This window comes from Heterocephalus glaber, unplaced genomic scaffold (assembly GCF_053883595.1).
Source record: "Heterocephalus glaber isolate CG9 unplaced genomic scaffold, H.glaber_assembly_v1.0 deba00001497, whole genome shotgun sequence".
NCBI classification, from domain to species: Eukaryota; Metazoa; Chordata; class Mammalia; order Rodentia; family Bathyergidae; genus Heterocephalus; species Heterocephalus glaber.
Window position 1 is genome coordinate 69,776,902 of NW_028258320.1, and position 26,712 is coordinate 69,803,613.

At 44.9% G+C, this 26,712-nt stretch overlaps 1 protein-coding gene across 17 annotated transcripts in view; it reads left to right on the forward strand.

The window, feature by feature from the left end:
- Ablim1 (actin binding LIM protein 1) overlaps nt 1-16,073 on the forward strand; it is a 295,966-nt gene extending 279,893 nt beyond the window's left edge. For 5 of the 17 annotated variants that reach the window (XM_087185683.1, XM_087185680.1, XM_087185678.1 and 2 more), the window contains 6 exons: nt 747-893; nt 2,981-3,072; nt 4,825-4,930; nt 5,729-5,793; nt 6,420-6,480; nt 7,638-8,545. In XM_087185683.1, the coding sequence (XP_087041809.1) occupies nt 747-893; nt 2,981-3,072; nt 4,825-4,930; nt 5,729-5,793; nt 6,420-6,480; nt 7,638-7,651 (485 nt within the window). In that variant the 3' untranslated portion in view covers nt 7,652-8,545. Of the gene's footprint in view, nt 1-746; nt 894-2,980; nt 3,073-4,824; nt 4,931-5,728; nt 5,794-6,419; nt 6,481-7,637; nt 8,599-9,513; nt 9,595-11,320 lie in introns of those variants that run through there. The other 12 variants (XM_087185690.1, XM_021253383.2, XM_021253388.2 and 9 more) reach the window with 5 other exon arrangements.
- Nucleotides 16,074-26,712: the final 10,639 nt, after the last annotated feature.

A 26,712-nucleotide genomic window follows, 5' to 3' on the forward strand; every position in this document is an offset into this window, starting at 1 on the left:
TATACAGTGAGGGAGGATGGTAAACATAATCACAGTGCTAAATTCCTGCAAACTGAAAGTGGGATTCCCCATTTCCATTTCTCCTAAGACACCAGGGCCTGTGTAAGGATGAAGGTGTGTGTAAGGATCCAAATGAACTGGACCAGTTTATTCATGGCTTCTGGCCCAAAGATCCAAACCCAGCCACCCCTCTAAAGGATTAATAACTGCAGTCCAGTGACATTGTGTGCTTTTAATTAAGCTCTTTAGTTTCCAATTTTTAATTCAAATTCCTAGTTACTCAAATTTTTAATTATTCAAGTTTTCTAATTCCAAGTGTATTTACTCTTGGAGACTGATTAGGAATGGACCTTCCTATGATTGTAGAAATGATCTGTATCTTTGCTGCCCAGAACAGTAGCCATTGATCTCATGTGACTGCTGAGCACCTGAAGTACAGCTAGCACCACCAAGGAATTGAATTTTGATTTTATTCATTTTTTGGTTTTATTTAATTTCATTCATTTAGATTTAAATAGACGTGTGGAGCTTTAGAACAAGTTTTTTCAGATGTAGAATGAAGCTTTGCTTCTGATCTAAAATAAGGAAATAGCTGAAGTGTTGCCCAGAAGTAACTGGCTGTCGTTCATGGTGATCAGCAGAGCTTTGTGGAGCTAGCTTTTGCCAGAGAATGAGAAAACTGTCTTTGGGGTTGTACCGCCGGTGCCTTACTGACCAGTAGCTAAGCAGCCCTGGTTCCCACCTAGATGCAGCCGCCTCGGCAGCCCAGAGCAAGTCTTCAGAAGACATCATCAAGTTTTCCAAGTTCCCAGCAGCCCAGGCGCCAGACCCCAGCGAGATACCAAAGATTGAAACAGATCACTGGCCTGGTCCCCCCTCACTGGCTGCCATAGGTAGGCACCTGATGCCGCTAAGGCAAGCGAAAGTGGCTTCGGCTGCTCAAAACGCAATGCTGAGAAACAGGAGAAAATGTGTCCTATTGTGATAACTCTTAAGCACAGATGACCAAGAGGCAGGAGAGTGATGAGAACTAATGTGGTGTTAGTGTGCGTGAAAAATGCTTCCCGGTGACAAAAGCACACCTACCCGAGCCTGTCTCTAACCAAATCCACGAGATCCAGAACTGGTCTGAGACTGATGGTGTGTGTGGACTCTTGGACCTATCACAGTAGTATCAGTAACTTTTGAACACAGCTGAGCCAAAGCCTTCTGGCAAGAGCATTTTTCCGTATAATTAGAGTCTAGTGGCTGAATTTACCGAGTGTCCGTGGAAGTGTGACTTCTTTCAGTTAAATTTGTTTTAGGCTGGGTAGTCACAGTTCTCTTAACAAGCAGTATTAACACGGGAATACTTTGACTTTCATGCAAAATCACCTTCTCCATTACTAAGAAGGGCTATTGTGGAGAGTGAGTATAATAAAATATGACTTGTGTGAAGTTACATGATTTTACATCTATCATTTCCACGAGTCCTGTGCTAAAATGTCACATTGGAGCTGTTTCATTCTTTGCTTTGTGCTTTCCAGTTGTGTCTGTGTCTTTACTGTTTTGTCAATAGTAAAATCACTCAGCCTGAAAAAGAAATATTAATAAATACAGAAGCTAATATTGGACTGAAACTTTAGTGAGTTAGCCTTTTAAAAAAAAGTATTTTTCACATTTTTGTTGATACTTAAAAGGCCTTCAATTTTCCAAAACTTTCTAATCATCTGAATCAGGCTATTTTTTACCACATTATTCTTGGGATAACTTTTATAGGCAATATAAGTAGATTTTAAAACAATATTTATAGAAATAGTTCCAGGATAATTTGCTTAGTTTGTTATTCCCAAGTATTCTGTAATTTTGTTGATGTGATTTATCTAATTCATGCAAACTTGGATCTATTAATTTTTATTTGTGTAAACTAAAGAAAGAAAATTCACATTCACATTTATAATTTTAAGAACTAAGAATCTGTCAATCTATGCCTTTCAGGAAGTGTGTAAGGTTCTTGAATTTCCTAGCTCAATCATGTTGCTCATTAAAGGAGCTAAGCTTTTGGGGAGAGGAAAAATTAAATTTTTATTGTTGAAATTACCATCACTAAGTAGATTAAAGCTTCTTTGGGTCCCAAATTGAGGAAAATATCTGGCCCATTAATTACAATGATGAAAACTAAGACTATTAGTTAAAGTTTATTTTGATTAGATTAGCAAACTTTCCTGTTTCCTCCCACAGCCAGATTAGTCCAAGCAATTTAGGAAAAACAGCAATTATCTTAATCTTCCAACTGTTCAGACAGAGTCCTTCTTTCCATTCCCTGTATCCCTTTTTCTTGGACGCTTAAAAATTGTATGAAATTTGTTACAGTGTTCCAAAGTAACTCTTTAGTTATATTAACACTTTTTATTTACTTATCAGTATAAAGCTCCTTTGAACATTTTTCAAAGTACGAGAAAAAGGAAAATTAGAAATCCTTTCTTTAAAAGAAATATAACAAATGTGCTTTTTAATGAATTTACTAAGAATAGAGTGATAGTCTTATGAAAAGTCAAATATTCAGAAAAAGAGAAAACTGCAAGATATTAAAACTTGCCAAATAGAGTGACTGTCTTACTGATTTGTTGGTATGTACACAAATTTGGATTATCCTGTATTTGAAAACTTGACATCCGGAACATCTAGTAGTGGCTAGCGATGCCCCTCCCATTTACCACAGTGGTTAGTCCAATGATGTACACAGTTATAATTGAGCAGCCACTTGTAGGGAGGCCCAAGTTCACACTTTCCCCTCATACATAGTCAACCACGTAGCTTGACACAGGGGCCAATTTTCATGAGAAACCAGCCTTGATGCTTATTTAGGGGGTCAGGGGTTGCCCTTAAATTGTTCACTTCAACATGTTGAAGCCCTAACAAATGTGCACAGATGAACTAGTCTGTTAGGATTCCTTTGTCGTGGGCCTGATATGAGAAGTTGTCTTTGCTGTGGAATTAGGAACTGACATGAGACGCAGATCTAGTAGCAGAGAGGAAGATGAGGAGGAATTTCTGAGACGCCGGCAGCTTCAAGAAGAACAATTGATGAAGGTTTGTCCTTAATCTACCTTGCTGTGGTCTTTGGGTCTAGCTCTCTAAGATCAGTATAAGCAAGCAAGATGAGAAGGAGGTGGTCCCAGCCCTCAAGGAGCTTGTAGTCTGGCAGGTGAGACACGACAGGCATTCAGTAATGAGAATAGGAAGGAATTTGCCTGGCTTTAGAGGAGATGTCACTGAGGCTGGAGGTCAGGGGGACACGGCAAGGATTGAGTGTGTAGGGTGCCTGTGCTGGCTAGAGCAAGGTGGTACCCAGCCCGGGTATGCGGGACCTGCTGGAGGAATTCCCTCGGGCTGGTGCATTTCTCCAAGTCTATCCTTGGGACTCAGGGCTTTGCGTGTGTGTCAGGACCAGGAGAACAGGGATGGAGGGGACTGCCACCAAGACACCCCCAGCATATCCTCCTGCCTTTCAGCATCCCCAAAAGATAACCATTTATAACCTCTTCCCATCAATGGGGCTGATGAATCCCCTGGAGTGATGCTTTCCAGAGATTACAAATGCACATGGCATTAATTATATGGGAAGAAAGGATACAAAGTACAATGCCAGTTTTGTATAAATACGTATAATAAGTGGATATAAGTCAAAATGCAAATGGTGTTATCTCTGGGTGGTAGACTACAGGTTCTTTTTCTGGATTTTGTAAAATACATACAAGGAGCATATATTCCTTGTCTTTGTTTTGCTTTGTTTTTAAACAAATCGGTGTAATTTCTTTTTTAAGGATGCCATTCCCAGTCTCCATGTCCCCAATTAAAAATCCATAAACACTCACACATGCCCTCTCAGGTCTCAGGCTGGCAATTTGGGGGAGGGAAAAGAAAGAGAAAACATCCCTCAGACACAGAGCCTGGCTTGGGGAAAGGGAGCTTTGACAGGGAGAAGCCAAGAGGGGTTTAAGGCCCCCAAGCTGACCCGAGACTTGAAGAACCACCACGCTGTGGGCCTGTGTTCTGGCTCTCAGGGTCAGGAACTTCCTATAAGACCTTCTTAAAAAACTATAGTCCTAAATGTATAATAGGTAATGTGAAATAGAAAGAAAAGGGGTAAAGGGGAAGGAAGTGGGAGGGCTAGGGGAAAGGATAGAAGGGAATGGGATTAATATGAGAAAATGGAAAAATAGGAACAAAATCTTTGTAAATAGGAATGGAGGGGTTGAAGGGAGGGCTGGGCAAGGGTGAAAAATAAGAACCAAGAGGGACTATGTAAAGGTGCAAATTTCCAATGATAAATGTCCTTATATTGTATACCTAAAATGTACCAATGATTAGAATGAATAATCGATAATGCAAAATAGGAAGAAAAGGTCCAAAGGGGTAGGGGTAGTGGGAGGGGCAGGGGAAAGGAAAGAAGGGAAAGGAAAAATGATGAGAAATGGAAAAAATGGAAATAAAGTCTTTGTAAATAGGGAAGGGTGGAGGGGGTGAAGGGAGGGCTAGGAATGGGAAAAAAGTAAGAACCAAGATCCATTCCGTAAAGGTACAATTCCCAATGAGAAATGTAATTGTGTTGTATACCTACAATGTACCAATAAAAGAATTTAATATATATATAAAAAACAAAACTATAGTCCTAGGGCCGAGGATGTAGCTCAGTGGCACCATGCCTGCCTCACAAGCTCAAGGCCTTGAGTTTGATCCCCAGTACCAGTGGGGGAAAAAAACTATAGTCCTGTGAAAGTGATTGCAGGCTTTGCTTTCATTTTTCTTTTTCTTTTTTTCCTTTTTTTTTTTATTGGCTAGCTTAACTCAGGCCTGGGGCAGTTGATCCTGAAGGAGGAGATGGAAAAGGAGAGCCGGGAGAGGGCCTACCTGTCCACCAGTCGCTACGACTCTCCTATCCACTCAGGTGAGTGGCGGGCCCTGCGTTGCCCAAGCTGAGAGCCTGCCAGGCCTGTGACAAAAGAAGCAGGACCACTTACGGAGGTTTACTAATCTCCAGAGCGCCTTCTGATTCTGAGAGACTGTTCTGTATACACACATAGGTCAACAAATGAAAGCTTCAAAAAGATTAAAGATTTAGAGGTACTAAGTTGCACAACCAGAATTCAAGCTCAGGTCTGCTAATCCCAACAGCCTGTCATGCTTCTGTGCCCTACAACAGGCCTCCGGGAGCCTGCTGTGGTTGATAACTCACCCAGTGGCCTCCTGATGGGTCACTTACTGCTGCCATGCTTCAGGCATCGGGCTTATGCATTCACATAGGCCTGGGTTCAGTCCTCGCCAGGCTGTTTAGAATTGACTGACCTCCCTTTTACAGAGGAAGAAATAGAAGTTCCTTGAAGTATCCTACCAAATGGAAATAATAATAGTATTATTAGAGTTTGTATTGAGAATCCAAAGAGGTAAAGCATGCCAGCTGCTTAGATGCATGCTGGGATTGTAGGAAGCACAGCTAGCAGAGTCCCAGCTGTGATGTGTGTCCTATCCCTGTCCCTCCTCAGCAAAATTAGTTAGGTACCATTCCCTGCGTCCCCCAAATATGGCGGTAGCACTTGTGACCATTTGAGCCCGATGTGAATTGAATTGTTTGTGTTAAATCTTCTCTTCTGCAAAGGAAGCAGGTATGATTCCAATTTCTTGAAAGAATTGGACTTCTGATTTCCTAACAGTTGCTCTTAAAAAAAAAAAACTTTTTCTCATTCAGCTTTACATGCTCCATCATCAAAAACCTCATCTCTCCCTGGCTATGGAAGAAATGGACTTCACCGGGTAAGAATTCTCTTCGATTGATTGTTTCTACATTACTCCTTCCTCAGTCCTGCTTGAAGTTCTGCCATACTGTCTAAGTACATGGGACTCTTGGTCTCAGTGTTGGCCTACAGTGAAAACTGTAGTCTCCCCAATCACCTGGTAAATCACTTCAAGTTACCGGCAAAGTAAAATATTTCTATTAAGAGAAGAAGACTTTATTCACTTTAAATAAATGAATGGCCTGTGTAAGCTTAATAGGAAACTAGATTCAGCAATACTGTGGCAAATATTTTTACAGTGAAACAAAAAACAATCATTTGATTTATTGTCTCTGTTTAAAAATAAAGTTTATTGCAATTGTCTTCTTTCCAAGGTATAGAACAAATGTAATCACGTAACTCATAAGAAATGTATTTTTATTTATGAAGAAGAGATAGATAGAATCTGTGGGCAGAGGCAACAGAGGTACTACAAAAGACAAATTTCATAGTTATAGAAAAATAAATAGGGAAGAAAAAGAAAAATGAAGATCCAGGAATTTAGCCTGGGAAGGATTCTTAGGATTTTAAGTCCGTTCCTCCTTTTTACCTGACTCCAAAATGATGGCCATGAAGATTTGGTAACACTGCTTTTCTTCATTTCAGCCCGTTTCCACAGACTTTGCTCAGTATAACAGCTATGGGGACGTCAGCAGGGGCATGCGAGGTGAGGCCCCAGGGCTGGGCTGGCCATGGTGCGCCTTCCCGAGCCTGAGGCTCACAGGAGGCCACATAATCACAGGTGCATTGCCTGTTCACGATGTGTTGCGTCTGACGGCTCCCGTGAGCTGGTGGAGCAATCACTGAAATCCCAGAGGATCTTTAATGGAACAAAGCCCTGAGAAGCTTATCCGCTCATTGCTCCTCCTGTGTGCTGCATACTCTCTGTTAGACACCTGGAGGGGCCGCCATGAGCCCGACACGACCCCTGCCCTCAAAATACATAAGAGATTACAAAATACAAAAGACATATTGCCATTAATCCCTCTCAGCTTATTCCCCCTTGCTTCGAACACACCTATCCCACTTTCTAGGGAGTTCTGGAACCCTCTTTCATGAGCATCTTTAGTTGCACTATTCTGTCTGCCCCCATGTCCTGAGTAGATTCAAAATGTCTACCTCTCATGGACCCTTTAAATTTTATTTTTATTAATACATATTTGCGCTACATAATTGTTACGTTTATCATGGGGTGTTTTGACTTTGAGAAAGAGTCAGAAGTCACAAGGTTCCAGATCTGGTGAATATGGTAGATAAGGGCATGGTATAATGTTTTTCCTTGACAGAAATTGCTATAAGCAGCTATTTAATGCAATATGATAAAAAATACAGTAAATGTTTAAGTTAAAATTTTACAGTAAAAGATGCATTGCCACCAATCCCCCTCAAAATACTGTCCTTGCTTCAGATACACAAACTATTTTAGCTGGGCATGGTAGCATGTGCCTGTAATCCCAGCACTTAGGCTGAGGCAGGAGGATCACCTCAACTTCAAGGCCAGCCTGGGCTACATAATGAGTTCAAGGCCAGCCTGAACTACATAGTGAGACCCTGTCTCAAAACTGCCAACCCCCAAAAAGTCACTGTATTGTTGATCACCTTGTCTGACAAGGAGAGAGAAAAGAAGATGTTTTAACTGATACCCAAAGCTGGTGCAGGGTTTCCTGGCTCCAGGGAGGCTGGTGGTACCGACTGAGGATGGAGAGTGTGGCTCTCTGGGGGACATCATGGGACTTGTAGTCATAGAATATAGGCTCTCTGTTAATAGTTCCATGTCTCCCCATGGTCCATCCTTATGATACTTTCTTTTCCTTTTCTTTCCAGACTACCAGGTATGAATACTTTGTCTTTCTGGAGCTAGCCACACCAGCGCAATGGCCATGTGCCAGTCCAGGCTGCTTGCTGCGGGGGAGAGATTTCTGCTGAGAAGATGCGTGTTGTGGTTGATCTTTCATCACAGCTCCATATCATACAGAGCAGGCATGCCTGGTGCCTGCATCACACTGTCCCTGTGTCCCAGGGACAGCACGAGCAGGCCGAGGGTGGGAGACTGTCTCGCTGTGGCTTAGAGGAGCTTTCCAAGGAGGAAGTAGACCAGCATCGCGGATCTGCCTGTGTGCAGTTTATTTGAACTTTTAAAAATTTTGTATAACTTTTCAGTGTTTTTATCCTCTCTTTTCCTGCCTGTTCCAAGAAGAAAACTAAAGTTAGGTGTTGGCCGATAGGAAGGAACAGTTTTCTCTTGTGTGCACATGTGTGCATAGTGTGCTAGGGATGGAACTCAGGGCCTCACAGGTGGTGGCAGATGCTCTAGCACTGAGCTACACTCCCACCTTGCAGCCAAAAGCTTATAAAACTAATGGGAAATGAGAAAGAGAAAAATGCAAAGAAAAATTAAATGTAAAATAATAACAGGCTGGGCAGTTTTTCACATACTATGTACTCTCAGACTTGCAGCTGAAATTCAGGAGTTTAAGCCACAGTTATCAAGTTGGGAATTTTTTTCCCCCAACTTCATTACAGAAGAACAGTATTCCCTCTCTTATTCATTAAGGATCTCATTTTGAAAAATACATGGCAATGAACATGACAGGTCGATAAAATGATGGTGAAGATTCAGATACAAAGGGGATGTTTGGGAGCCCACAAAGCCCTCCCTTGAGATCCCTGCTATTTGGTTCTTGTCCCTGAGCCGGCATTTCTATTGCAGACCCTCCCGGATGGCCACATGCCTGCAATGAGAATGGACCGAGGAGTGTCCATGCCCAATATGTTGGAACCAAAGGCAAGTGCAGCTGCTTTTTTCCCCTTATGTTGGAATGACGCAGCCCTAAGAAGACTTAATTTCCTACCTTTCACCATGCTCTGAGTGTGAGGCCCGTTTTTTCTAGGCTGGTACATTCAGACAAACCATATCATAAAGCATCTTAACAGTTTACTGTTTTGCCACATTAAGTCTGCAGGTCAGGCCTATAGTATACATGGCACTGTATTGACCAGCACCTCTCTCCTTATGATCTAGGTGTCACCTTGACACCCTCCCATGTGTCCTGTAAGGCATGTCTATTGCTGAGTGGAATAGCTACAGACTGCTGAGGTAGGGGGGACCAATGTGTCACCTTTGCCAGGAGTCATGTACCCCCAGAACCTTCTTAGTACTGGGCAAACAGGGATGGCTGATCACCCTAGCTCCAGAACATTTTGTACCTCTGGAGGTGTTCAAGGGCTTTTGCTCCCTGGTGACCATAACCAGGGCTTATTTCAGTGTGTCAGCTGCCTACACTCTGCTTCTGGGGCCTACCTAGCTACTTGGAGTCAGGAGCCATTCATGAACCAAGATTGTTGAACCACAAAGGTCTCCTGCCATTTAACAGCATGATATAAGAGACAGCGTGTGCACCTGTAACTTCAGTTCTCTTCTGACTTTTGTCATTCATAGTAAGTTAGTGCTCTGTACTCAGCAAAGCCCTCCCAGGGCACAGTGCTGCAGGAGACACTGGTAGAAAGTTGGGGATAGATGGGAAAGAAAGAATCTGTCCCTGTCCCCTGGACACTGGAGCTTCTTTTGGTCCTCAGGAGGAATACCTTCTACTCAGATGCTGCCTTGATAAGCTCTCATAAGCTCTGTCTTGGAAATACCAGATTTGAGGTAGGCTCTGCTTATTCCTAATGTTCAAGAGATGTTTTCTTTCCTTCTCAGATATTTCCATACGAGATGCTCATGGTGACCAACAGAGGGCGCAACAAAATCCTAAGAGATGTAGACAGAACCCGACTGGAGGTAAAAACAAAAATCCATATCCAGCTGCAGATCTATCAATCTCAAATTGTAGGCAGAACAAAGAGGGAACTCAGACCTCAGAGGATCTCTAATGAGATAAAACCATGGGACACCAGGCGTGCTGGCACACACCTGTAATCTCAGCACTCAGGCAGGGTGAGGCAGGAGGATCCCAAGTTCAAGGCCAGCCTGGACAATTTAGCAACTTAGTAAGACCCTGCGAAAAATGAAAAGGGACTGAGGATGTAGCTCGGTATGAAGGCCCTGGGTTTCATCTCCAGTACTGCCAAAAACAAACACCATGAGAAGCAAGTTTGTAAGCATTCATTCACTGCTGTTATTCTGTTAATACTTGGACATACATAAGAAACCAGACACCCTCCTTGCTCTCAGAAATGCATATGGTGAGGAGAGAGAGCACAGAGGATGTTTGACCTCTACACTGAGGCAGGCATTTCCTGGCTTCGGCCAGGCCAAGTAGTACAGGATTTAGATTTGAATTTATTTACATATATTAGTATTTAAAATCCCTACTAATATTTTTTAAAATGACCCTGGAGACACAGTGTGATTTTGGCCATGGACTTTAGAAATAGGACACGGCCATAATTAGAGCTGGGGGTGCACATGGGAGTCGTCAGATATTCCCGGATTTCTGTCTCTCTCTCAGCCTGGGTTGAGTCCAGGAGGGGAGGGGAGGAGCTCTCCAGAAGGAGGCGTGTAGTGAGCAGGTGTCTTTCTTTGGTTGTTTCTGCATTCCATGCTGAGGGTTTTCTGGGTACACATACCCCAGGCTCCTTAGACATGGAAGACTGATCTTGGTACTTTTCCATCCAAATGATTATAATTAAGAAAAATCCTGGCTGCAAGTCTCAGGAAGAAGCATTACTGTTCCCTGACGAAAGGCAATGCCTCTGCATCAGAGGTCAGGCTGGCTCCAAGAATACTGGCCCAAGAGCCCTAAAGGAACTTTTCCTAGGGGAAGTGACAGTGACACCCACCTTTCCCCCTGTTGCTGAGCCAGGAAGCAGCCCTGAGCTCCTGAGACCACTTTGGAAGTCTGTCTCTCCTTGACTTTCTATTGCTGTGGTCCCTTTTCTCTGCATCTTCAACATCCCGAGCACCCGGGGTTGCCTCACCATGATAAATCACCTTCCTGGTCCCCCGTCATTGTTCGCTGGTGTGACACTGAACTGTAGCCATGTTGTTAGTCTTCTACAGCTCTTTGATCTGGAGAGGACGACTCCACCCCTATCTATGCTTGGTAACAAGCATCAGACCCCCTCTCCTGTCATTCTGCTTTGCTCTTCAAAATACTGATTGTGTTCCTGCATATCTGCAGGGGACTGATTCGAGGATCTCCATTCAGATCCTAAAATCTATGGATTCCCAAATCCCTTATATAAAATAAAGCAATCGTTGCATATTACCTTCACATATCCTTCTACATACATTAAATCATCTCATATTAATTATAATAACAGGTACAATGTAACTGCAGTATAAGTAGTTGTATTGTGTAGGGGAAAATGACAAAGGAAAAGTTTATACATATGCTGTACAGGTGCAATTTTTTTGGCAGGGAGAATATTTGTGATCCACTATTGGTTGAATCCGAGGATGGGGAGCTCACCCATATGGAGGGCCCCTGTATTTGGGAGAGCAGCTCTCCAAGGCCATCTATGTGGCCATCAGGACTGACCTCTGCTCTGTTCTGTCTTCCCAGCGCCACTTAGCCCCAGAAGTGTTTCGGGAAATCTTTGGGATGTCCATACAGGAGTTTGACAAGTTACCTCTTTGGAGACGCAACGACATGAAGAAAAAAGCAAAACTCTTCTAAGTCCTGCACATACATGGCAGTTAGCAAAAAAAGGACTGTCAAGGCAGCAATGCCTAGGATGTGTTTTAAGGCCCAACCTTGATTGGAGAATTTACAAACTCCCATCTCTCAGCAACAACAAAAAGGGAAAGTCTGGTCACAACACCAACCCGTGAGCCAAACATTGGGCCAACCAGTGGTAACACTGGCCAAGCAGCAATGGGTTAGGGATTTCTATGTCCCAAAACTTAGCAGTAGTGTCCACATGTGACCTTTTTACATGACCTTGTTCCACAACAGGAGCTTCCTCTTTCCCCTTTTGTTTTCCTGTAACTGTTGTCCAACGTAGTGCTGACTGTACTGATACGAGCCAGCAAGTGCCCTTAGGATGCTGCTTGGGAAGAAGGAGTGTGCTAATTCCAAAGTGTAACTGTATTTATTATGTAGCACTGCGCTGGGGAGGAGGAATCGGAGGAGTGAGGAGTCCATACTGTTTTCTACCCACCTTTTGTTGCCAGCCTCAGCAGTGCCTGTGCTTGAGCTGACATGGAAATCAGGAAGGGAACCAGACAGCTCTGATCAAGTAGATGACTATTGGGAAAAACCATTTTTGACAAACTCCTTGTTCTCTCCCGTTTGCTGGGAACAGGCTGGCTAATTGCTTGGCCATTAGTCAAATTTTTTTTTTTTTCTTTTTGGTACTGGGGATTGAACTCAGGTCTTTGAGCTTGCCAGGCAGGCGGCGGAACCACTGAGCTAAATCCCCAGCCCTCATTAGTCAAATTTTTATAGGAGAAAAGAAAAGGAAAAGGAATGATGGAAACCATCCTGGAGTTCTTTCCTGTTTCAGGTAGTGTGCTGAATCCTTCCTCCCCATTAAGGACAGGAGCTGGCTTGGGTGCCACCTTTGCAAAGAAAGGACAGACAAACTATCTCCAGTGGCCTGGCTGCATGCTGCTGGTGATTTTTGTCCATGGATCCTGTCAGTCTTAGAAAAAAAAAATTAATGTCCTGTCACCAACCCAAGCTCTTCTACTCTGTGTCCCTTGCTCTGTCCAGCATCCTATGAATCAGATCAAGCCCATACTGATTTTCTTCAGTAACAGGCTAAGGAAAGGCACGTTTTTCTCTTAAATCCCTGCAACTCCAAAGTAGACTGCATCAAACAGATTTATTTTGCCCAGCACTGTTAACATCATGGAGTGGAGATATGTGTTTGTGTGTGTGTGTGCACGTGTAGACATGAGCGTGTAACTCACCCGGGGCAGTCTTGTGAGTCTGCATGTGTTTTATAATTTCTGCTTGAATGTCACACTGTGCTGCTGCTTCTAAAGGACATTCACACAAGTGCATGTGACTCGAACATCAAGAATGAGGCTAGGCTCTGCCCCCAATGTCACCTCCTCTGTGGGGAAGGTGTTGGTCCTAGGAAGCCAGCGTATCCATGTGCTGGGGCAGCTCCTGGTGGGATTGGGCTGGTTTGGAGCTCAGAGCATCACACTGGAGCCCTCGTACTCCACAACTCTCAATTCAAATTGGAGCCTCGTTCTCACTAAAGTGTGCAAGTAAGACCACATTGTGAGGCCTGGTGTGAGTTGGATAAGGGAAAATCTCTAAGGTGCAATCGCATTTGTTCTCATACTTTGAAGCTGTGCTTAAGAGTTTAAGCTCTTTGTTAAAGCCAAAGGAGAAAGCTTTTGAATTCACCTGCAAAGTCCTCTGAGAAAAGAAGCTCAGAGATTCTTCCCACTGCACCAAGGACTAGGATTACCAGCCATCCACCTGACCCCAGTGGTAAGGAGCAAGCTGCATAGTTTCGGAGCCTGTGCTGCAGCCCTTGGACTTGTGGCACTTCTGCCCATTAGGTTTGAGGGCAGTGGTGAATGCTGTGGTTGCTTTAAGTATTCTTCTGTGCTCTTATGGAAGGAATCTGAGTTTGAGAACTACTCTCACAAATCCAAGTAGGGGCTATGTGTTGGACTCATGGACATATTCAGCAGGTGGCTCTGACAGAATGAGCCTGAGCAAAGAGACTGGCTTCCACCTGGTCGGAGGCAGCCTGCTGTCTTCCCCTGCAGGCCTTAGTTACCTCTCACTTTCCTGTGTTTTCACTGTCCTTTCTCTCTGCACAAAGCCTGTACATCGCAGTTCTTGCTTTGCCCTGGCAGAGTGTAGAGATGGGGACTATGGTGGATTCAGTGTCCCCCACCATAGTGACTAACTGGTGGCCACGTGGGTCCCAGCACTTGGCTGATGGAGAGGATATTTTTCCTTATGGCGATAGTAAAGAACCCGCCTGTTTGCCTTTGGTTAATGAGCCCTCACCCATAAACATGCAATCACATTGCCAGGGTGAGACAAATGAAGGTTCTTCCAAGGATGGATGCAATCAGATGGGGTGGCCCAGTTCTTGCTTTTCTGCAGAAGGACATGGCTTTGTCACAGAGTAGGAAAATCAGACAAAGAAGGGACAACCCTCTTTATGTCAGAGACTCAGAAAGAAGGGCCTGCCTAAGGTTGCAGTGCCAGTTAAAGAACTGGACTCTATTCTGCTCCCATTAAAGAAACCCTGCCTTTCTTGTATCTTTTGAACTCAGTTCTGTAACTGGCTTAAAATTTTTGATAAAGCTGCTTTCCATATAAAGTTCATTTAAACTACACTGTGCGGAAATGCAATTTCTACAACACATCAGTGGCCTCCCGTCTACAAGCAGAGTAATGCTCTGCCCTGGGGAGGGGCTGCTGGAGACGTTACCTGGAGTGCACCCCCCTCCCAGGAGAAGGCTCCAGCTGGAAGGATGGTCAGGGATCTGTCTGGTTCTGACTGGCCAGCCCAGGGCATGGGTGGTTACGGTGCCCTCTCCATTTTATTAAACTAGGCTCAGCATCCTTGACCTCCAAATGTTGAGGCCATAGCACAGGAGAGGTGCTTAACCCTCCTGTTACGCTCTGCTTAACCCTCCCCTGTATTTCACTGGAAAATGTGAACTGTTAACACAATTGAAGTCGCTTGTTCACTGTAGAAAAAGAATTACATACGCGGCAGGCTCGATGCCTATATTAAGGGCTACATTTTCAAGCATTTGACTTACAACTTGAAGTGCATATTAATTGCCTGAGGTAGAAGAGGCCTCTATGACAATGAGAGTTCGTGCTTCCTTTAAGATGTCTTCAAGGAAGTCATGTGTTCTTCCCGTGTGATTTATTAGGAGATACGAAGAGCATCTGGAAACCTGTACAGCTAGCTATGCATTTCAGTTTTGGTTTGGGGGTTGTTATGAAATGTTTTTAATATAACTTCTTCATTAATTAAACACAAACTGCCTGTTCTCTGAAACCACGAAGAGAAAAACTAAAGTTGATGGATAATAAGGTGCAAAAAAAAGAAAAAAACTAGGGATAGTTTTCTATCTGCACTCTCCTCTATTCTCCCTCAACCCTAACCCTGCTGCCCCCAGGCTGAGTCCTCTCTTCTGAGCCACAGGCTGGAGGAGTTTTCTCTCCCAACCATCACCTCTCCCATCTTAGTCGGTATCAGTCACCTGTAACTCAGAGAAGTGCAGCTGGTAATGTTTCTAAAACTCTGACCTGATTTCTTTATACTTTGAAGCAGGCATCTTTTTCTAAGAATTGCTTCTCAGATGATGATAGAAAATACATATGCTTTTGCAAGTTTAAAAGAATTCAAATTAACAATTTCTGATTAGGTGAGTCTTTCTAAAAAATTACTTAGTGCAAACTTAGCATTGGCATTCTGGGGTGGGGGGGACAAGCCTGGCCCCAGCGTGGGCACTCGCTCCCAGCCCTGTTTCTGGCCATCAGAATGATGGTAGGAGGGAAATGAACTCTGTCGCATCCACCCTTCTGTGTCCTGAAGCAAGTTCAGATTTTAAATCGCTTTGTCTATATTTCTGGTAGCTATTTAATCTGTACTTCCTGTGCCAGCCTTGATTTTATTTGATTTTCAAAATTATTTTCTTTTGACAAACCGAGTATTTATTTATGTGCCCTGAAGTTTGTCCTTTAATGCTTCCTTTTGAAGAACATTTCTGTCCAGAAAAAGAGATTATTTGGGGCTTAAGATTTGCAGTGATATCATCCCTGATAATGTACATTGAGGGAACTAACCAACTAACTACACTGTGACTCAAGGAAGAGAAAGCTTTACTTCGGGATTTAAAAAAAAAATTACAGTATCTTTCCATTTGCTACTCAGGAAGCAGAGGGAGATGGTGACAGATATGCTTTGCATATGGATTGTTATATTTTCATTTGGGTAGGTTTTTGGCAAACTCAGAAAGGGGGAGGTGGTCACTTTAAGTTGAAACTTTTTAAACAGTGAATGTATACACAATAGAATTAAATCCAATGTTTTCTGAAGCTTAGTGTAATTGAGTGCTAGTTATCATTAAATAAAACTCATCCCAAAGTGTCCCTCCCGAGAGTGAGGTTCCCATGAGTAAATTCCTGAGCCCTTCAGTGGGAGATGGAAGGAGACAGCACTGTGTACCCTAACGTGTAGATAGGCCGAGGCCGCTGCCCGACTGTGTATGCATATGTTTCCTTGCCCTGCGGAAGAGGAAAGACTTGTCCCCAAAACTCATGTTCCTTTTGGGTTTTGTGTACAGACTTGTCCAGTAATAAATGTGAGTGGTTTCCATGTGTTGCCATCGACTCTGCATTGAAGATCTCTGGAGTTCTTTCATTTTGAGCTGGGTTTATGGAGTTTTCTTTCCAACCGGTGACAGGCATACAGCCTTCCTGGCCTCCCTCCCCTTTCAGACATAGGAAAGCAAATGTTTAGAAGAAACCTTGAGAAGCTACGCCTTGTTCCCTGTGAACCTGAGCGAGTGCGTGTCTGTACCTGAGGACCTTGTGCTTGTGTGTGGCAGAGTGGGTGGCCTGCCGGTTCCCATGTTGCTGAGCTGCGCAGTTCCTGGCCTGCTCCACTCTGGATCGCTGTCCCACTCACAACCTGGTGAATAAAGCTGTGTGCTTCATTCGCAGGCTCCTCCATGGCTGCTTCGTTTCTTGTTCCCAGGCACCTTTTGACGGTCTCTCCCGCTTTTGAAACTACCCACCTAGCTTCCAAGAACCAAACCAAGATCAGAATGAAACTGAAGCCTTGGGAATCCATATTTATCTTGTAGGTGGCAGGAGAGCGGGTGTGCGTGCACACAACAAATGACAGTATTTTCCAACACTGTCCTGCAATACAGACCACAATGACCAAGTTGAGGAGAGGAAATAAATTCTGAGTAGAGCTCTTTCTTACGCTGTGCTGGTTGTTAACCAATGTCAGTTCTATTTGTGACACAGCAGTGACAGTCTCAGCATTTGGACCAAACTGGGGATCTGGAGAGGCTTGGGGACAAGAGCTTCTGAGCCACCGTGAGTGTGGACCATCCCGGTAAGGAGCTGCAGCACAAGAGGAAAGCATCTTGGGATATCGGACTTCCTCTGCACTCTTGACCTTTACACCAAGAAAATCTAGTTTTCACTTACCTGCACTGCCAGAATTTTGGGCTTGCCAGAAAAGGCAAGGGTCTGGTCTCAAGATGGCCTGCAGTGGCCAGGACCTTCATCCTACTCTGTCTAGTGTGGGCAGTCACACTGGCGTTTCCGGGGTCCCCCGCCCAGAAGCCTGACGTGGGTCGTTCTGTGGAAAGTGGCATCTTCGCTGTGCTACTGTGGGAAACAGTTCATTCAGGAGGCCGTGGCTCCTCATTCTTTCTCTCTGTCACCTCTGCCTCCATTAGCACCAGCACTGGCCCCTACCTTCCCCAGCCCGGTTATGTTTAGCCCTTCTCTCTAGCTCCCTGTGGCCTTAGGTTCTGGGGTTACCTTTCCACTGGCAGATGACTCTGCCCCTGTAGCCAGCCCTCTTCAGGAGTCCAAGGACCTTCACGATTGGCCCCAACTCACTGCCCAGCTTCCCCTCCCTCCCAGCTCTGCCTTTGGCTTTCACCCTCTGCTTCTTCCAGACCACTGCAACTTCCCCAGACATACCAGGTCCCTCCCTGCTGCCACAACATCTCCTCTAGACAATGCCCAGCTCTTCAAGGAGCTGGACACCAGAGTGGAGTCTGGCCTCAGGGAGAGGAGGTCATGGAGAATGTTGACTCTAAAAGCAGTTTTTGGAGCTACCCACGGGAATTTCCCATGGGCTGCCTTGGCCCTAAATCAAAGACAAGCCCACACTCACACCCTTCCTCTGAACCTGTCTGGATGGCCCAGCCAACCTGCCCCAGCAGATTCTTCACCTGCTTATGATTGAACCCCACATTTGGTGCTGAGCAAGGGTTACCCGGTACTACTAGCTCCGTGTGTGTTTCTGCTTTACAGTTGAGCTCTATGTTCAGTGCCAGGCAGCGTAGCTTTGTACTAACGCATCTCTTAGGGCATCTCCCAGGCAGGTAATTGTGGCTCAGCCATGCAGCTAAGGGACGCAAAGCTCAGAGGCTCATCAAATGTGCCGATGACTCAGCCTGTCAGCGACAGAAGTGGGGCTGTCTAGGTCTGTCCCTTTCAAATACCATGTTTTCCTCCAAGTCCCACCGCCTTTGACCTTGCGAGGACAGGATTGTGTCCCAGTCTAAGCCTCCCAGGGCCAGTTCTATTAGTCTGCCATGAGCTCCATTACTACCACTAAGGGACAGTTTGGAACAATGGCCAGGACGTCACTCACTAGCTTTGTCTCGGGGCCAGTTATTTAGAGTCTCTAAGTCTCAATTAGCTCATCCGCAAAATGGACAAAATATCAATACCCACCAGAAGACTATTGTTAAATTATGATAATACATGCGGAACACTTAGCACAGTACCCAGCACATAGTAACTGCTCAAGAAATGTTAGTGATCTTTATGAAGAGCAATTAGCCGCTTAGACTTGAAGAACCATGTAAGCTGTCTGAGCCTGAGTGTCCTTACAGATAAATTCGGAATGGGTGCCCGCTTTGGCTGTGTTGAGCTGCTGAAGGCAAATGCAGTAAGAAAAGTGCTCAGAGGCAGGGAAGCTGTACAGTGATATCGTGGTGATGGCTTCTCATGTTTGATAGGGCGAGTAGCACTATTTTAAGTAATCAGTTGAGAGGCTGGGCATGTGGCTTAGTGGTGGAGCATTTGCCTAGCATGCGTGAGACCCTGGGTTCAGTCCCCAGCATTGCAAGAAAAAAATTACTTGAGAATTTTAGTTTTTTGTTCTGAGCATTTTCCCTTCTACAGTAACCCTTATATGAATACCCAAGCATTTAAACGAGCTCTCAGCCTCTTCTATCCCATTACAGCACTGTCCTTGTTCAGCAGTAGTCTGAGGTTGAGATCCCTGTCAATGTGCTGATTAACAGTAATAACCGAAAGCATTACACAGCAGCTGAGTGCTGGGCAGAGCGTCGAAGTCCCTGGGTTTGAGTCCCAGCTCCTCCAGTAACTAGCTACATAACTAGTGATGATCTGCTTTTCTAAGCCTCAATTTCCATTTCCATAAAAGAGGGATAATAATGCCTACTTCAAAGGGTTATTTTGAGACTCCCTGTAGAACAAGATCCAGCTTGATGCAAATGAGCCCTCAGATAGCCTTTATTAATAAAGCGGCCGCCATGTAATAAGGACTTGCTACTTGCCTGGCCCTGAGCTAAGCATATTATGGGGTTTTTTTTGTACACTTCCTTACATCGCTTATATTTTAGAATTAAGGAAATGACTCGGATTAAGTGTCTCAGACAAGATCTGCCTGCTGAGTGAAGTCTGAGGATTCAAACCCCATCTCCCAGCCCCAAGCTCCACCTTTGGGCAGGTGTCCAGAGCTGTGGCCAGCCAGGGTCACAGACTGCTCAGAACCAAAAATGCCAGCTTCCTAGGTGTGGCAGACTCCCTGCCCTACTCCAGGGAAAGAGCTGGGATTTGTTCCCATGAGGGATGGTGCTGGTTCTGGAAAGATGCTTCTGACTGTATGCCTCACTTGAAAGCAACCAAAGGCTCCACAGACAGAGCTGCCAGTCCAGAGTATTTGGGGACATTTCCTCAGCTCTGGAAAGCTACCACTGCAGCTCAGCACCCCCTTATCAGCCTCAGTTGCTGGAAGGGGCTCGACACGCCCACAGAGCCAGCCAGCCAGCCTTGCCTGGGTGTGTCCACTTGCCTGCCCTGTTGCTCAGGGCCCATTGTGGGCTGGAAGAACTAGGAAAGGTGGAGTCTTGGGGTTGGCAGCTTTTAGGAAAGCCCAGAGGGATGGACAGAACAGTGGCCAAAGCTTCAGGAAGTCTGGACCCCACCCTGAGGACCTGCTTCTGTACCTCCAAACTCCCTCCTGCCCAACCTGAGATGAGGACTCAGAGAAAAAATAATGTATCCCTCTCCTATGGGCCCAGGGTAGGCTGTAGCAGTGGAGGGGAGTGTACTGTGACCGCATTTCCTTTCCAGTCTCAACTGGATGAAAGTGGTCTCCAGGGCCTGCCATTGTCCTCAGCACAATGCCAGCCCCAAAGAGGATTTTCTGTATTTATTTGTGCTGTCTCCAGCTGCTACCTCTTACCTCAGCCTTTCCCATCAGATAAAAAGGAAAGTTGGCTTGGGAAATCCTCCCTGCCAAAGCAAGAGCCCTCCCAGAACACCCTAAGGGGCTTCGGCAGCTCAGAGCCTGGGGCGGCTTCCAGACCCAGAGCTAGTAGGACTCGGACTCAAGGGCTGATGATAAGAGGCTGGGATGATGGAAGTAGCCAGCAGCTTTTGAAGGTCATGAGGGTGCCAAATGCCAGATGCTGAGCTAAATCATCAATGCAGATTATTTCAGTCTGAAAAGGGTAAACCCAGCACTGACATGGGTAGTACTCTAGCCCCTGCCCATCAGGCCCAAATGGCACATTCTTTCTGCCTAAGACAGTCACAGGTCTTGGGTCTCCAGATGGCTAGCACGTGATTTTCTAAGAATTTGTCAAAAGGACTGTGTTTGCAGAGACAAATGCCAGCCTCTCAAGGTGGAGCCTGGCCATGAATAACAACACTTTGTTCTGCACTGGATAGATGCTGGCATGGAAAGAATAGGTCTTCTCGTTCCTGTTATTGTCTTAAAACCTATACTTCGTAATGAAAAGTTAGAAAGTTGATGGTGGTTACATTCCCATCAGATAATAGCAAAAGTCGTCTGGCTTCTAAAAAATAATTAGTATCCCTCCCCTCCCCCACATAAAAACAAAGCACTTCAGTCAGCTTGAACTGCTAGTATTAATAATTATTTTAATCATTGGCTTCCTCTGCACACAACACCTGCAGAGTCACGGCCTCTGATTCTCACAGACATCCTAGGTAAGTGTTATGACCTCTGATCCACAGGTGAGTGGTGTCTCCAATAAACCCTTAATGGAAGAACCAAGATTTGGGCACAGGTCTAACTGCAAAGCTCTTGTTTCAGTCTTCAAGGAAGTTTGGACTTGTTAGATCTGGATTGGGAGCTGGGAAGCTATATCTTACAACAAAATTTTAACATTTCTAGGTGCTTGGTACAGAGGCACATGCCTGTAATCCCCTCTACTCAGAATGTTGAGGCAGGAGAATCTTAAATTCCAAGATAGCCTGGGCAACATAGCGAGACCCTGTCCCAAATAAAGTGTTAAAAAGTGCTGGAGCTATGGTTCAGTAGTAGAGTGTTTGCCTAACATATGCGAAGCTTTGGTTTCAATCTTTAGCAACACAGGCACCCAAGCCTAAAGAGCTTCCAGGTATTCCTAGGATCAACCACGCCACATCACCTCAGGATGGGGACACCGCGACCCGGGACAAGCCAAGCATCCACTGCCAGGTTTCCTCACTTGCTACCGCCCTAATTCATAGGGCAGGAGTCAGAGAAGGCTCCAGAAGTCTGCTGCCACGGGACAGTTTCCTTCAGCACAGCTGGCCCTTGCCCCCTTCTCCACCGAATTTTATCAGACCCCAAAGGCCAAGGGATTGTTTCCACTTAGAGCAGCATGGACCAAGAGAACAATTAGGTGCACAGTAGCTTGTCTACACTTACAACCTTGAGAAACTCCCAATGCTGAGAAAATGGGTTAGAAATCCTGCTGAGAGACCAACGTCCTTCTTTTCCATTGTACTCTCTTTTGCTTTGTTCCATTGTTTGCTAGGAGGGCAGGTATACTATGTCCCCCGCTCAAGTTTTGTTTGGAGGAGGGGGTTGATAGTAGTGGAGATGGAACTCAGGGCCTGCATCCCTGGCCTTTTTCCAGTTTCATTTTGGGACAAATCCTCACTGAGTTGCCCAGGCTGGCCTCGAACTTGTGACCCCCTTGCCCCAGGCTTCTGAGTAGCTGGGATGACAGGTGTTTGCACCATGGTCAGCTGCCTTTTCTATTGAGAGAGTCACTCTAGGGAAACTCAGTACATGTCCTCAGGTTGTGGCCCGAGGGAGAGTAAAGATAACTAACCCAGGGGGTGGTGATGACAAATTCTTCTTTCACGTAAAAGTGGTTGTTTGTATTTTTGAGCCTTTACCTATTAAAGCATCTACAGTGAATTGAAATACAGTAGTGTCTCCCATAAGACCTGGAATCTCAGAATGAGCTTATTTGGAATAAGAGCCTTTGCCCATGTAGTTAAGAAAGGATCAAGAGGAGAACATCAGGGATTGAAGTGGGCCCTAAACCCAATGATAAGCATCCTTAGAAGAGACAAGTAGACACAGACAGAGAGACCCTCAGAGAAGAGGCCATGGGACAATAGGACAGGGATTAGAGGTTCCACAAGCCAAGGATACCAGGAGCCACAAACCAGAAGAGGCAAGCAAGGACTGCCCTCTCCTTGATTTTGGGTCTCTGGCCTCTAAAACTGTGAGAACCTGTATTGGCAAAAAAATTCTAACTCTTCCACAAGGTGGAACCTGAAGAAGTCTGGGCCAGCGGCCTCTAGATGACCATGCTCTGGCCCAGCCACCATGAAGTCTACGTCTCCAACCCCAGGGAGGCAGATTGGAACCTGGTTTCTCCTTCCTACAAATACTCATACAGGGTGATCAAAATATATGATGAATACTTAAGTTTTAAAAAAATTGTTATAGGAAAAAACATTGCTATCACTCTCTCTTAAATTATTTCCTCTCACTTCAAACATACTTATCCCATTGTTCTTGCCACTTTCTGGAGCAGTTCTGAAAGTCCTCTTTCGTGAGTGTCTTTATGAGATATGAATGCTGCTGAGTGCCATTTGACAGAAAGGCAGGCTCCTAAAAATATAAAGGTGTGTCTTCATCCACTTTATTCATGGCATCTGGCACCCTATGACTTGTAGCTCTTCCCCCAAATCAAAATGGTCATGAAAGGGAAACATTTTGAATTGAATCAAGACACCAAGGCAGCCATGACAGTGCAACTCAAGAGAGATTTGTGTCATTATCAGTTACTCTGTCCCCGAGACCTAGCCGGAGTGTTTTCACAGGTGAGGCCTGAGGCAGACACAGCCCACCTCTGGGCTGGAGAGTTGGCCATCCACTAGGCAGCAGCTGACCTCCGTCAGCAAGGGACTCTCTGGCTCTTTAGGATGGAGCCTGGCCATGCTCTAGAGTAGAACTCTGGGCAAATGTTGATGCCAGTGTGCTCCATTTGTACCAGCAGTCAGGGGCAGAGGGACCCACAAATCCCTGCCCTTGCCCTGACTACTGACTCCTTTAAGTCTAAACCACCAACCAGCAGCATGACCTGGACAAGTGGCTTGTACCTCAGTTTCTTCTTCCCCACACTGAAGATGAGAAGGATGCTTATCCCAGAGAATTGCTGTGAGGATTCAGTAAATGCACATCATACACTTACAGTGGCACCAGGCACATGGTGAACTCAAGAAAGGTTAGCAAAATGGCATCAGTAGTAGTGGTGTTTTGGGTGTTATCCCTATGAGAGAAAAACAACAACTCCATAATATTAGTGGTTTCCAATGTGGATGAACATATCTAGGTCCAGGGAGTTTGTTAAAAATGCAGACTCCCAGAAAGAGAGAGAGAGAGAGTATAATGAGGGGTTGGAGTAAGGCTGGGGGTGAGAACTTTGTTTGTTTGTGTTGTTGTGTTATTGTGTTGTTGTTGTTGTTGTTGTTGTAATACTAGAGATTGAACCCAGGGCCTTCACGCTGAGCTACATCCCCAGCTCTTCCTTATTTCTCATTTTGAGACAGGGTCTCACTGAGTCAGTAAATTGCCCAGACTGGGCTCAAACTTGAGATCCTGCTACTTCTGCCTTCCAAAGTGCTGGGATAACAGGCATGCACCACCACACCCCACAGTTGGGGAGTTCTTGATCAAAAGGTATAAAATTCTGGTTAGATAGGAGGAATAAGTTCAAGAAATCTCTTGTACAACATGGTGACTACAGTTAATAACAATGTATGATGTACTCGAGAACTGATGAGACTAGATCTTAAGTGTTCTCACCACAAAATATAAGTATGCAAAGCAAAATGAGGTATTAATTAGCTCAGCTTAGCCATTCCATAATGCATACACATTTCAAAACATGTTGGATACAGTTCTCTACATACACATAACAGCTATTTGTAGAATTAAAATGCCAAGTTCATAAAGTTCATCCTAATGAATCTTTTCTGGTGCTCAGGAGGTGCCTGAGTTGAAATTACTAAGGTGCACGTTCTCTATTTCTCAATCTTTGTATTGTAAAAAGAATAGGAAAAAACTCCACAGTATTTAAAGGATCCTTTCCAGTCTGAGATGAAACAATCTCTATCAAAGCTTTGAAGTTCTTTAAGATCCTTCTGGAGGTCAGAAATGGGCCTGGTCCTGCGCAGGCACTGTTTCTCATTTGCCCAGACACCTCAGCTGGGAGAGGGAGGAGCCAGGAGGGAGCTCCATCCTTCCAGGTCGCATGCTGTGATGGACTCCAACCAGCAGATTTAGCTCTGAGCTGACAGCACCCCATGATCCCATCACCTCCCCAAAGCTCCACTTCCGAACATAAGAGTGAGACATGGGCAGACATTTTAGATCTAAACCATCACAGGAATGAATTATTATAGACATGGATGAACCCACAGTGCATTATGCCAAGTAAAGAAAAGCCAGAATCAAAAAGTTACATACTGCATGGTTGTATTTCTGTGACACTGGAAAAAGTAAATCAATGGGACGGACAGTCTCTTAGCAGAGGTTTCCAGGAGCTGAAGTTGAGGGGAAGGGTTGACTTTGAAGGAGCACAGAGACATGCTAGAGAGTAGTGCGCTGTTCTCTGTCTTAATCGTGGTGATAATCACATGACTGTTGACACTGCAAAAACTCACAGAGCTGGACTTGGGTGTGGTGGCATCCACTTGTAATCCTAGCATTCTGGGAGGCTGAGACAGTAGGATCCGAAAGTTTGAGCCCAGCCTGGGAAAAAACCAGATGGTGGAGATCTGGCTCAGTGTGAAGGCCTTGAGTTCAATCCATAGCACTGCCCCCCCCCCCCGCAAAAAATCACAGAATTGTGCACTAAAAAGGGTGAATTTTGTTGTACATAAATTATACTTTGGTTTTAAAAATTGAAAATTTAAAGTAGTTCAACAAATTGGTATAGACACTACCGTATCGGGACCTGTGAATCGTTATGAAGGAAGAGTGCTATGCATCCAACCTTGAGAGGTTTACTGGTCTTGCTGTCTGCCAGGCCCTGTGCTCAGCAGTTGAGATACATAGTGAGCAGACAGACGTTAATCACACGCTCCTACCCATGGAAGCGCAGGCTGTGAGTCTGTGTAGCATTCATGGCCTGCTTGACCCTAGAACATCAGCGAAGGCTTGTCTGGGGAAGGCTCTGCGCGCGAGGCGCTACTGGTTGGGACACCAGCTATTCGGGTGAAGGACAGAGGAGTGCAGGGAAGTGGCAGGATGGCTTTTGAGTTCCTGGTGTGTGCAACAGGCTGGGCGGGGAAACCGAGTCTCCAGTGTTTGCTGTTGTAGGAGCAGATTTGGGGTCGAGTGGGAAATCAAGAGTCCAACATAACTCGAGCAGGAATGAAACACGGGTAGCAACACCTGCACAGGAATAAAGCCACGCGGTGGGCCCCGATAGAAATGAAAACGTGTGTACATAAAAACTTCCACAAGAGGGCCGGGGACTTAGCTCAGTGGTTCTGGCACCTGCCGTGCAAGCATAAGGTCCCGAGTTTGATCCCCAGTACCAAAAAACAAAACAAAACAAAAAACTTCCACAAGAATGCTCATAGAAACATTACTCGTAGTAGTCCCATAGTGGAAACAACCCAGATATGAAAATGAGCTGGGTGTGCTGGTGCATCCCTGTAATTCCAGCTCTCCGAAAGGTGAGGCAGAAAGAATTCAAGGCCAGCCTGGACTGCATAGTGAGACCCTGTCTCATACAAAGAAGCAAGCAAGCAAATTGAGTACAACCTTGCAATGGAAAATTACTTGGCAATATAAAAAAGAAGTACTGATAAAGGCTGCAACATGGATGAACCTTGAAAACATGCTAAGTGAGACAGGAGGATCACAAGTTTGAGACTAGCCGAGGCAGTTTAAACAGCTGGGAATACAAAGGCCCTAGGTTCAATTCCTAGTACAGTTTTTAAAAATAAAAGGAAAGAAAAAAGTACATATAAGCATGCATGCTAAGTAAAATAAGCCAGTCACAAAAGATCATGCAATAAAATTGTCATTTGAGGCATTGCACAGTTCTACTTACATGACACTTCCTAAGTAGGAAAATCTATAGTCAGCAGATAATTAGTGGTCACCTAGGACTCGGTGGAGAGAATGGCTGGATTACTAAGGGTATGAGGTTACTTTCTAGTGTGATGTTCCAAAATTAATTGCAAGAATAGTTATAAACTCATAGTAAAAACCATCGAATTATACATTTCAAATGTATAAGTTATGTGATGTGTCACATATACATATCTCTCAATAAAGGTGCTTTTTAAGAAAAGAAAGAAAAGTGATCTGTAAAATGATACTCAGACATTCTATGTAGAATACTGAAAGCTGGAAATCACCCTAAGTGCCCCTCACTGGGTGAATGGTTATAAAAATTATAATCTATCAGTAAGATAGAATTCAATAAAACAACTAAAAATGTAACCACTACAAGAGCAAATGGGAAAGCTGTAAAGTTCTGTTTTTATTGGAAAAAACCAAAACCAAACTACAGTAGAGAAAGATCCAGTCACCAGAGAAGACCCTGGGAGGTTGGCCAAGTGGGAACCAAGGGCCAGGCAGTGTATTCCCAGAGCCCCCGCAGGGCAGGCTCACGAGTAGCTGTCGGCTTCTTGCCTGGTGAGGAGGGCCAGGAAGCCTGGGCAGGTGGGATGAACAC